At 42.0% G+C, this 13,427-nt stretch overlaps 1 protein-coding gene across 2 annotated transcripts in view; it reads left to right on the top strand.

Moving 5' to 3' along the window:
• The window catches only part of SEPTIN8 (septin 8), a 273,481-nt gene that overhangs the window by 113,469 nt on the left and 146,585 nt on the right, over nucleotides 1–13,427 (top strand). For both annotated transcript variants that reach the window (XM_053717180.1, XM_053717179.1), the window contains exon 2: nucleotides 8,429–8,543. In XM_053717180.1, coding sequence (XP_053573155.1) covers nucleotides 8,429–8,543 — 115 coding nt within the window. The remainder of the gene's footprint in view (nucleotides 1–8,428; nucleotides 8,544–13,427) is intronic.

Raw genomic sequence — 13,427 nt, forward strand, 5'->3', positions numbered from 1 at the left:
CCAGCTCTCTGCAGGTCATTCGCTAGGTCCCCCCGTGTGGTTCTGGGATGTTGCTCACCGTTCTTGTGATCATTTTGACCCCACGGGGGGAGATCTTGCGTGGAGCCCCAGATCTGCTACCTCTAAATGCGCATGCGGCTGATTTACATAATCACATTCCACACATTCCTATTTAACATATGTGGAGTGCAATTACATTATACAGAGCATGCGCACTCAGAGGTAGTAGATTCTGACAAAGGAGCAGATTCTGATAGAACACCGGCCCTGAGCATAAGTAAAGCAGTAAAATTATAGAAGAGCTGTAAACCATGGTCTGCTGTTTAAAGGGCCATTATACACTCATTTTTTCTTTGCATAAATGTTTTGTAGATGATCTATTTATAAAGCCCATAAAGTTTGTTTTTTTAAAAATGTATAATTTTGCTTATTTTTAATTAACATTGCTCTGATTTTCAGACTCCTAACCAAGCCCCAAAGTTTTATTTGAATACCGTCAGCTACCTTCACCAGCTTGCTCCTGTTTGTGTAAAGGGTCTTTTCATATGCAAAAGAAGGGGGGGGGGGGAGTGTCTCCCACTTGCAGTGGGCTTTCCAACTGCCTTTTCAACAGAGCTAAACTGAAAGCTTCTAAGTACGTTTTTTAAACCATTTTATACTGGATTTTTATATCAGTATCTGTGCATCTTGTTCTTTATAGTAGTGTCTATTACATGCAGTTATATGAAAATGAGTGTATACTGTCCCTTTAACTCTAGTAAAGAACTTGTTGACCGACATAAACATACACTGTATGAGCTGATGATGCACGTATTGCATTATTAATTCTCTGTATTGTAGAATAAGTCAGTGACGTGCAGTGAGGTCAGAGGCTGGTGAGGCACTAGATATGTTACGCCGGAGAAACACATGTACAGAGGGTCGCAAGTACCCCCAACAGGGCAGGTTTAAATAATAGCTGAACCAGTGCACAGGTGACATAATCAGGTGATGGGTGAGAGCAAGTTAGTAACCACTGAGTTACTGATCAGCTGATTACTTCACCGGTGCACTGATTCAGCTATAATGAAAACCTGGCCTGTTAGGGGTACTTGAGGACCATTGTTAAGAAACACTGCACTAAAGCACCAGCTCATCGGAAATGTATTGATTACCTGGAGAATAAAGCACACATACTCTGCTCACTGACACCCACACACACTCTGCTCACATACACACACACACACTCTGCTCGCATACAAACTCACACAATTCTGTGGCACAGTTACTAAGTAATTAGAATGATACACAATCTCTTCTCTACTCACTACTGTATTGTAAAAATAGAAATAATTTACCATACAAGTTTTACACAAAGGACAAGTTATCAATACTGCCAACACAGCTGCTGTAATATGGTGTTCAAGAAACGCACATGGACATCCCACTTAGGTATGCTCTTCAACAAAGGACACCAATGGATACCAAAAGAATGAAGTACATATTACAAGTGAAATAGAAAGTTTATTTTTTTTTTTTTTTTGCAATTTCTATCTGAATGATGGAAATGGAATTATGACTATAATGTTCCTTTCAAAAACTATATTTTTTAAATGACTCATCTCCTTTTTATTAATATAAACTTGTTTAAAAGCAGCACATATTAAAAACACAATGCAACAGCTTTCAATTGATTTATGAATTACAAGTTAACAGCAATATGTTCTATTTAAATAAATGGAGACACAGAGAAAAATAAAAAGAGATACTGCATCCTCTGACTGAACAGACATAACATATATGGAGTTTGTACCTAATTAAATCAAATAACCATGAAAAATAAAGGCTTAGCAATATTCAATGTCAAAAACTTTAGTTTAAATAATGTGGACACTGCACACTTAACTTCAAACTCTGGGTTTTAAATTATGGATTTAAATTTGAATTGACCCTTTGACTTCCTGTCAGTAATGGGTTATGCTCACTTACTGTCCCCCCCCCCTGTTAATGAGCTGTATCTGAACACAATTTGTGAATCACAAGAGATGTAGAATACTACTTTACTCTTCTGCTTGGTGTCATCTGTTCTTAGGTTACCTCAGCTTCCAGTTGTGTCACATGACCCTGCTCACTGCATCCTCCTTCTGATTATTCTATATATCCTTCACTTGCTAGGAGGCATCAAGAGGGGTGCCTCCTATTGGTCCCAATTGTTGCTGCTAATATATTGACAGAACACAGGTGGCGCTGCAGCACAGCTTTTTCTTTGACCCATGTACTGCAATGGAGAGAAGCGTTCCTGTACCTGCCTCTCCATAGCATTACATGGGGAAAATATATATTTTTTTTTACTTTTTTTTGTGTGTTTTAAAACTTTTTTAATTTAAATTTAATTAAGCTTTTGTCCCATTTGGGAGGGTAGGCACTGCCTCCCCTGCCTCCTATGAGTGCACGTCCCTGGAATAAGTTACTTTGGAAAGCAAACCTGTGTTACCATGTGCATGAGAAAATTGTAAATGTTATTTTTTAAGTGTTTAAATTTATATTAAAATTTGCACAAAATGCATATTGTAGGCTCTGTCTGCTACACCACATGCATGTAATTCAGGATAGCTATAAATAGAATGTCAGTGTAAAGCATACATGATTTTGCATGTTTTGCTCCACCAAGATAAACCTTTTACACACCCTTCCATCATGCTACCGTTTAGCTTTTTTAAGAGTCATGTGTTTAAGGGAATAATTTCTTTATTTACTAGAAATGTTCTATGTCTGTGCTAGTATTTTATTAGGATTGTTATTTTATATTAGTGATCAGACTACAAATCTGCAGGGGTGGTCTGTCTTTAACCCTGTTTTTTCGCATAATTCCCATTTTGACTTTGCTGAACTCATGATTTTTCAGGATAACATATGTTGTGTTATTGTAGAAATGCCTATAGTTGTACAAGCTTAAAGTGAATGTAAATTTTGATGCTAAAGTGTCCGGTTTTTAAAATTCGATTAAAAACAGGGGCACTTTAATTCATCAAAATTTAAATTTTACTCCTGTTATGAAAAAAAACTTACCTTTTAAACTTGACAGAAGCTCCAGCTTCCTACGGTCGTTGCAAGCCATTTCTGATGTCAGAAATGATGGATAGGTCATCCTCCAATCACAGCTTTAGACCCAGGAAGAGGCTTTGCAACGGGTGGAGGAAGCTGGAGCTTCTGTGAAGATTAAAAGGTAAGTTTTTTTTTTTTTTTGTTTTTTTTTTTTTTTTTTTTGTTTTTCCACAGCAGGAGTGAAATGTAAATTTTGATGAATTAAAGTGCCCCTGTTTTTAATCAAATTTTTAAAAACCGGGAACTTTAGCATAAAAATTTACATTCACTTTAACACTGCAGGGTTACTGCTTCATGAATCACTTAAGGCCTGGCTCCTAAGCAGGTGTGTGTTGGGCTGCTTGTTAACCTCTCTGTGGTTTCTGTTTTATGCATTTCAGTTTTGTCCCTTTAAAGGAGTCAAAATTAAACTTTCATGATTCAGATAGCATTCAATTTTAAGCAACTTATTAATTCTATTATCAATTTTTCTTCATTCTCTTGGTTTTTTTATTTGAAATTAAGCTTAGGAGCCAGCCCATTTTTGGTTTAGCACCTGGGTAGCACTGTCTGGTGGCTACATTTAGACACCAATCAGAAAGTGCTACCCAGGTTCTGAACCAAAAAGGGTCAGTCTCCTATGCTTAAATTCTTGCTTTCTCCAACATAGGTGTGTCCGGTCCACGGCGTCATCCTTACTTGTGGGATATTCTCTTCCCCAACAGGAAATGGCAAAGAGCCCAGCAAAGCTGGTCACATGATCCCTCCTAGGCTCCGCCTACCCCAGTCATTCTCTTTGCCGTTGCACAGGCAACATCTCCACGGAGATGGTTAAGAGTTTTTTGGTGTTTAAATGTAGTTTTTATCCTTCAATCAAGAGTTTGTTATTTTAAAATAGTGCTGGTATGTACTATTTACTCTGAAACAGAAAAGAGATGAAGATTTCTGTTTGTAAGAGGAAGATGATTTTAGCAAACGTTACTAAAATCGATTGCTGTTTCCACACAGGACTGTTGAGATGAAGTAACTTCAGTTGGGGGAAACAGTTGGCAGACTTTTCTGCTTGAGGTATGACTGGCCACATTTCTAACAAGACTATGTAATGCTGGAAGGCTGTCATTTCCCCTATGGGGACCGGTAAGCCATTTTTCTTAGATTAAGTAAAAGAATAAAGGGCTTCATAAGGGCTTAAAAAACTGGTAGACATTTTTCTGGGCTAAAACGATTATTTTGCTAAGCATATTTTACAGATTATAACTCTTAATAGTTATTATAATCTTGGGGATTGTTTTTAAAAAAAATGGCAGGCACTGTATTGGACACCTTTTTCAGATGGGGGCCTTTTCTAGTCATAGGCAGAGCCTCATTTTCGCGCCACTAATGCGCAGTTGTTTTTGGAAAGCAAGGCATGCAGATGCATGTGTGAGGAGCTAAGAACCACTGAAAAAGCTTATAGAAGAAGGTTTCAATCAGACAACATGACGACTGTTGCATATATCAAACATCAGGGGGGAACAAGGAGTTCCCTGGCGATGGAGGAAGTGACCAAGATAATTCAATGGGCGGAGGATCACTCCTGCCACTTGTCTGCAATCCACATACCAGGAGTGGAAAATTGGGAAGCGGATTTTCTGAGTCGTCAGACATTCCATCCGGGGGAGTGGGAACTCCATCCGGAAATCTTTGCCCAAATAACTCAATTGTGGGGCATTCCAGACATGGATCTGATGGCCTCTCGTCAGAACTTCAAGGTTCCTTGCTACGGGTCCAGATCCAGGGATCCCAAGGCGACTCTAGTAGATGCACTAGTAGCACCTTGGACCTTCAACCTAGCTTATGTATTCCCACCGTTTCCTCTCATTCCCAGGCTGGTAGCCAGGATCAATCAGGAGAGGGCTTCGGTGATCTTGATAGCTCCTGTGTGGCCACGCAGGACTTGGTATGCAGACCTGGTGAATATGTCATCGGCTCCACCATGGAAGCTACCTTTGAGACAGGACCTTCTTGTTCAAGGTCCATTCGAACATCCGAATCTGGTTTCCCTCCAACTGACGGCTTGGAGATTGAACGCTTGATTTTATCAAAGCGTGGGTTTTCAGATTCTGTAATAGATACTCTGATTCAGGCTAGAAAGCCTGTAACTAGAAAAATTTACCATAAAATATGGAAAAAATATATCTGTTGGTGTGAATCTAAAGGATTCCCATGGAACAAGATAAAAATTCCTAAGATTCTATCCTTTCTACAAGAAGGTTTGGAGAAAGGATTATCTGCAAGTTCTCTGAAGGGACAGATCTCTGCTTTATCTGTTTTACTTCACAAAAGGCTGGCAGCTGTGCCAGACGTTCAAGCGTTTGTTCAGGCTCTGGTTAGAATCAAGCCTGTTTACAGACCTTTGACTCCTCCCTGGAGTCTAAATCTAGTTCTTTCAGTTCTTCAAGGGGTTCCGTTTGAACCCTTACATTCCGTAGATATTAAGTTATTATCTTGGAAAGTTTTGTTTTTGGTTGCAATCTCTTCTGCTAGAAGAGTTTCAGAGTTATCTGCTCTGCAGTGTTCTCCACCCTATCTGGTGTTCCATGCAGATAAGGTGGTTTTGCGTACTAAGCCTGGTTTTCTTCCGAAAGTTGTTTCCAACAAAAATATTAACCAGGAGATAGTTGTACCTTCTTTGTGTCCGAATCCAGTTTCAAAGAAGGAACGTTTGTTACACAATTTGGACATAGTCTGTGCTCTAAAATTCTATTTAGAAGCTACAAAAGATTTCAGACAAACATCTTCTTTGTTTGTTGTTTATTCTGGTAAAAGGAGAGGTCAAAAAGCAACTTCTACCTCTTTCTTTTTGGCTTAAAAGCATTATCCGATTGGCTTATGAGACTGCCGGACGGCAGCCTCCTGAAAGAATCACAGCTCACTCCACTAGGGCTGTGGCTTCCACATGGGCCTTCAAGAACGAGGCTTCTGTTGACCAGATATGTAAGGCAGTGACTTGGTCTTCACTGCACACTTTTGCCAAATTTTACAAATTTGATACTTTTGCTTCTTCGGAGGCTATTTTTGGGAGAAAGGTTTTGCAAGCCGTGGTGCCTTCCATTTAGGTGACCTGATTTGCTCCCTCCCTTCATCCGTGTCTTAAAGCTTTGGTATTGGTTCCCACAAGTAAGGATGACGCCGTGGACCGGACACACCTATGTTGGAGAAAACAGAATTTATGCTTACCTGATAAATTACTTTCTCCGACGGTGTGTCCGGTCCACGGCCCGCCCTGGTTTTTTTTAATCAGGTCTGATGAATTATTTTCTCTAACTACAGTCACCACGGTATCATATGGTTTCTCCTATGCATATTTCCTCCTGTACGTCGGTCGAATGACTGGGGTAGGCGGAGCCTAGGAGGGATCATGTGACCAGCTTTGCTGGGCTCTTTGCCATTTCCTGTTGGGGAAGAGAATATCCCACAAGTAAGGATGACGCCGTGGACCGGACACACCGTTGGAGAAAGTAATTTATCAGGTAAGCATAAATTCTGTTTTTTCCAATAAAGATTAAAAAAAAAAAGTATGAAGAAAAAATTATAATAGGAGTAAATTAGAAAGCTGCTTAAATGGAACAGTCTACCATAAAATTGTTATTGTTTTAAAACATAGATAATCCCTTTATTACCCATTCCCCAGTTTTGCATAACTAACAGTTATATTAATATACTTTTTACCTCTGTGATTACCTTGTATCTAGGAACCTTCTTCCAGCCCCCTGATCACATGACTGTTTATTATCTATTGTCTTAAATTTTTTTAAAAAAATGAAATAAATTGCAATATGTGAAACTGGACCCAATAAGTAAGTAAATATATAAATTCCGCCACTGTGGATTCATTTAATATGCTTTTGAATGTGATTCTGGTGTGAGGTTAGCTGGTTAAAGAGATTTAGGGCAGCCAACAGGAGCAAAGCAAGGTAAAGACTGAGGAGGAAGCATGGAGGTGCAGACAAAGTTTACTGACTGGAACAACAGAACTACCATGGGAAGCTGTAAACTCTGAGACAGAGAGAAAACAAAAACTATAAAAATAAACCTTACATTAATGTGTGAAGTATCAGCATGACACTATACATCAGCCACAGCAGCACATGTCCCTTCTTTGCTAAGAACAAGTTCCCTCTCACCCTGTACTAGACAATGCTGCATGGGGAGGGGCATGTGTGCACTCACTTATTCTTCTCACTGACACCTTTCAACAAAGCACTGTTCCCCTAACACACTTCAGTTAGTTGATCTTAGGGCCATAGCAGAAAGAGCGGGGCTAAGGGGACCAGCAGACTGGATGCTGCCTGCCCAAGGCTGCATGGATACAGTGTGAGACAAGTCACACAGCCTCAAGACTGAAGAGAGCAGTGTGTGCAGCTGCACAGATGCTCAAATCCTCATGTGCTTGCCACTCCAGCTTTCTGCTGCATATCAGCCCTACCCAGAAACAATCCCCACCATCAGAGCAGTTACCTGGTAACAATGGTAACCCCAGCAGGACCTTTTCTGATGCAGTGGGACTTGCTGGATGCCGAGTTAGGGCTTAGCATTCAGTGCTACACAGTGCACATCTAAAACAGCACATGGCAATAGCTTGGCATGTTACATGACACCGGCGCGGTCTGGCACAGTTTCTCACAAATAAATTCAAGCAGAGAACTGTGACAATATTAGGACTGACTGTGTTCCCCATGTCACATCAGCAATATGAACCCAAATTTAGGACTCTTGGGCCCCTCAACAAAGACTGGGCCCTGGGCAGCTGCCCCTTTTGTCCTGTGTTAAAGACGGCCCTGTCTATATGGCCCATGTGTACTTTCTGTCTTTGTGTTGAAAAGAGATTTAAAAAGCATGTGATAAGAGGCAGCCCTCAGAGGCTTAGAAATTGGCATATGAGCCTACCTATGTTTAGTTTAAACTAAGAATACCAAGAGAACAAAGCAAATTTGATGATAAAAGTAAAATGGAAAGTTGATTAAAATTAAAAGTCCTATCTGAATAATGAAAGTTTAATTTATACTAGACTGTCCCTTTAAATTTGCATGCTCTATCTGAATCATGAAAGTTTTTAATTTTGACTAGACTGTGCCTTTAAGAATACTATCTAGATCAGATTATTTTTCTTTCTGCTGTCTTTTTCTGTAATTGTGAATATGTCTGGAATTTAGCAAATCAAAACATAACGCTTCTGTCCTGCCTGTGGGAGGAAAGAAACTTTAGCAGCTGCTATCTTCCTATATATACCTGAAATATGGTAGCCTTTTACTTGTTCCTGTAGGTTCTATCACTGTGCACATTCTGTGTTACATATTTATTGTTATTGCTTTTCCTCTGACAGAATGAAGACAAACGCACCCTCTCGCTGGGCGGACATGTGGGATTTGACAGCCTTCCAGATCAGCTTGTTAGTAAATCTGTCACACAGGGTTTCTGCTTCAATATCCTCTGCGTGGGTAAGTGTGCAATAATTACAGTGTAAAATGGCCATGTAATAAGTGTGTCTATGCATATATGATTATATTATATTTTTTATTTCAATGCTTCTGATAATCTAGTAATGTTCAACAAGTTTGGCAAATCCTATTAGCATAGTTAATGGGTAAATGTCATATCTCCTAAAGAAGGTTGTGTATAAACCTAAGAATACAATCTATTCTCACTCCTTAAAGGGATACCAAACATATTTTTTTTTTCTTTCATGATTCAAACAGAGCATGCAATTTTAATCAACTTTCTAATTTTACTATTAATTTTTCTTTGTTCTCTTGGTATTTTTATGTTAAAAATCAGGATCAAAAGGTGTGAGCTGGCCCATTTTAGGTTTAGGACCTGGGTTGCGCTTGTTGATTGAATGGTTCAATGTAGCCACCAATCGGGAAGCACAATCCAGGGTACTGAATCAAAAATAGGCCGGCTCCAAAGTTTTCATTCCTAATTTTTTAAATAAAGATAGCAAGCGAACAAAGAAAAATTGATAATAGGAGTAAAATAGAAAGTTGCTTGAAATTGCATGCTCTGATTTATGAAAGAAAATATTTGGGTTTACTATTCCTTTAAATAAAAGTAAGATTATTTTTTTTTTTATAATTATTTAATTCATGGGTAGTTAGTTTTGTGTATTTAATATCACTCAAAATTCTGCCACATAGTAATGGATGCTTAAACAATTTCCATCTTAATGGGAGGAGAGTCCACTACTTCATTCATTACTTGTGGGAATTAAGAACCTGGCCACCAGGAGGAAGTTAAGACACCCCAGTCAAAGGCTTAAATACCTCCCCCACTTCCCTTATCCCCCAGTCATTCTTTGCCTTTCGTCACAGGAGGTTGGCAGCGAAGTGTCTGAAGATTTGGAGTAGTCTCTTATGGAGGGTAGTACTCTTCGGAATAGGACTGGAGTTTTAAGTAGTCCTGTCAGCCTCTCAGTGAGAGCATGGGTGAATGTTAGAGTCCGGAGATGCAGGGAGAGTCTTTCTGCGAAACCATCCCGACTCTGTTTAACAGCTCCATTAGCAATCGGTGTGGACGGGTTTCACTGCTTTCTTTTCTCAAGTCCATGTCAGGAGCGATGCTACTACCCTGTCACACTTGAAGGGCCGTGTTCCTGTTCAACAGCATTGATTCTGGTAAGATAGTTTAATATATATATATATTTGATAACGCAAGAAGACTGGGGGCTGTTGAGCAGGGGGGATATTATTATGCATAATATTGTTTGTGTTTTTCTACTGCATTTGTGTGAGAGGAGGCTCCGTCAGTGTGGCGCGTCCTTCTCTCGAGTGCAGGGGTGGTCCTGCATGGCATTTCATTTGACCGGGTGGGGCCTCTGCAACTTCTTCTTTCTCAACCTGTGTTTCAAGGAGATGAAAGCGGTTTCTTGTAGTCAAGGTCATAGGAGTTGGTGAGTCCCCCGGCCATTGGGATATAAAGGTTCCATTTATTTTTGATCAAGTCCGTAATAAAGGCGCAAGCTATGGAGGACTCTGATATGTTAGAGGATACTCCCTCTTTATCCAAACCCATTAACTGTGTATATTGTGAGGAGGTTCCAGTCGAGCTGCCTACGCAACTCTGTTCCACATGCTTTGACAATATTGCTATTTCCAAAAAGAATAAGGTATTTAGTATGACTGAGCCGTCCACCTCTGAGGGCTCCCCGCCCAGCGAGGTGCGTTCCCTTCAATCATCTCTGATTACACAAACAGTTCCCCAGGGCCTTACTAATCCTCCTCGGGAGGGGTCCTTTGGCCTCCAGACTTTGCTGATCAATTACAGACGGCGGTTTCTGCGGCCATTATTGCGATGCCTCGCCCTACTAAGCGCAAGCAGTAGGTACGGCACTGCTGTCCATCTCAGGGGTCTTCAGCTCCGCTGGATGTCTCGGACAGATTATCCACTGAGGAGGACAACTCCGACTTATCGACGGATGTCACATCTGGGTCGGAATTGGCTACGTCTAGACGTCCATCCGTGAAGGAGCCAGATTTCAAATTTAAGATGGAGCATTTGCGCTTTCTGCTGAGGTGCTTGCTACGTTGGAGGTTCCGGAACCGAAACTGGATAGGGTTTATGAGGACATGGTAGTGCCCCAGGCCTTCCCCGTTCCAGTCAAAATGGCTAACATTATTAGGAATGAATGGGAGAAACTTTGTTTGTCCTTTTCCCCCTCTTCTTCTTTTAAAAAACTTTTCCCGTTCCGGACGCGCAGCTTGAACTGTCCCTAAGGTGGATGGTGCTATCTCCACACTTGCTAAGAGAATGACTATTCCGCTAGAGGATAGCTCCTCTTTCAAGGAACCCATGGATAAAAAGATGGAGTCCATGCTGCGGAAGATGTTCCAACTCACGGGTTCGGTTTTCAACCGGCGGCGGTCGCTGTGGTGGCTGGTGCGGCTACCTACTGGTGTGACGCTCTATCAGCTATGGTAGAGGTGGAGACTCCTCTCTATGAAATTCTAGAACGAATCAAGGCCTTAAGAGTGGCGCATTAGCTTATTTGTTATGCTAACATGCAGATTATTTGCCTGAATGCTAAGATGTCAGGTTTTTCTGTTTTTAGCCCGCAGGGCTCTGTGGCTAAAATCGTGGTCTGCGGACATGACTTCTAAGGTTTGCTTGCTTTCCCTCCCATTCACGGGGAAGGTTTTGTTTGGCCGGGCCTGGATTCTATCATATCTACGGTCATGGGTGGCAAAGGTGCCTTCTTGCCTCAGGATAAGGAGGCTAAACCTAAGGGATCTACTTTTAGTCCCTTTCGTGCGTACTAGTCTCAGCGCCAGCAGCCTGCCGCAAAGTCGGAGCAATCCAAGAGATCTTGGAAGCCAGCTAACTCTTAGATCAAGTCCAAGCAGAATAAGAAGCCCGCCGAATCAGTCGGCATGAAGGGGCAGCCCCTTTCATGTAGGGGGCAGACTATCTCTTTTTGCGAAGGCCTGGAGAAGAGACATTATAGACCCTTGGGTTGTGGAGGTCATATCCCAGGGTTACAGGATAGGTTTCACGTCTTATCCGCCCAGAGGCAGATTCCTCCTGTCAAACATATCTTCAAGACCAGAAAAGAGAGACACCTTCCTGGGGTGTGTGAGGGATCTCTCATCTCTTGGAGTAATCCTCCCAGTCCCTCCGGCAGAAAGAGGCCTGGGGTATTATTCAAACCTTTTCGTGGTCAGTTCCGTTGTTCAAGATGGAGGCGATCAGGTCAATTTTGCCCATGGTTCAAGAGGGGGAATTCATGACGACTATAGACTTGGACACTTGCCTTCACGTTATAATGGTCAGGGTGCCAGGAATCAGACTGAGATGAGAAGTGCAAAAATAATCCCACCTTTATTAATAGCAAAAAATAATAAAAAGTCCACAAGTCAAATAACAAGCCAGGAATCAAAACCAGAGCTGGTAGTCAGACGAGCCAAGTCAGGAGCCAAAGCGAATAGTCAGACGAGCCGGAATCAGGAACAAGGAAAACAGCAGAGTCAGGAACAAGCCAGGGATCAGGAACCAGGAAGGACGTCAGGCAGCCAGGTAAAACACAGGAACTCTCACAAACAGGTCTGAGACAACGCAAAGGCAAAGCATACTGAACAGAGGCCCTTTAAATAATAAATGATGAAATCACAATTCTGAGACTGCATCCTGTCTCACATGGATGATGCACACCAGTCTGGCCATAAAAGGAAGTGCAGGAATTGAGCAGCATCCCCTACAATGCACCATAGTCAGGAAGAGAGGTGAGTAAAATGGCTGAACCCTCCCCTCAATGACTCTTCCCCCGCGGGAGGAAAAAGGGCTTATTGGGGAAACGGGCATGGAAGGCACGGAGGAGGGCGGGAGCATGAACATCAAGAACCCAAGAACGCACCTCCGGACCGTAGCCTCTCCAGGGAACGAAATACTGTTCACGGCCCCTGGACATACGAGAGTAATGCTGCTGACCTCATGGTTGTCAACAAAGTTAGGACGGGGACGAGGCATCACAGTGGTAAACCGATTCCAAATCAATGGTTTCAAGAGGGAGACATGAAAAACATTGGAGATGCGCATAGCAGGAGGAAGGTCAAGAGCGTAGGCCACAGGATTAACCCATCAGAGTATTCGAAAAGGACCAACATAATGGGGAGACAATTTATTGGAAAGCACACAAAGGTTCAAGTTGCGGGAGGACAGCCAAACTCTCTCACCAACCTGGTAGGAAGGTGCGGGCATACGCCTACGATCAGCCTGGAACTTTTGGCGCTGCATAGAACGATGAAGGCAATCCTGAATCTGCACCCACGTGGAACGGAGTTGCCGGAGATGTTCCTCCAAAGCCGGAATACCCTGAGACATGAATGAATCGGGCAACAAGGATGGTTGAAACCCATAATTCGCCATGAACGGGGATATCTTGGAGGAAGCATTAATAGCACTATTACGAGCAAACTCTGCCCAAGGTAACAGTTCAGACCAATTATTGTGGTGATCTGAGACATAGCAATGGAGGAACTGTTCCAGAGCTTTATTACTGTTCCGCAGCCCCATTGGATTGAGGGTGATATGCCGAGGAGAAGGAAAGCTGGATCCCCATTTGAGCACAAAAGGAACGCCAAAATCTGGAGACAAACTGGCTACCCCGGTCCGACACCATCTCCTTGGGTAACCCATGTAAACGGAAGACCTCCTGGGCAAAAATTGAAGCAAGCTCCTGAGCGGTAGGCAGCTTCATCAAGGGAATGCAATGTGACATTTTAGAAAAACGGTCAACCACCATAAGGATAACAGTATTGCCATTGAAAACAGGGAGCTCGACAATGAAGTCCATGGAAAGATGTGTCCAATGACGCTCACCATTAGCAATAGGT

Source organism: Bombina bombina, chromosome 6, assembly GCF_027579735.1.
Source record: "Bombina bombina isolate aBomBom1 chromosome 6, aBomBom1.pri, whole genome shotgun sequence".
NCBI lineage: Eukaryota > Metazoa > Chordata > Amphibia > Anura > Bombinatoridae > Bombina > Bombina bombina.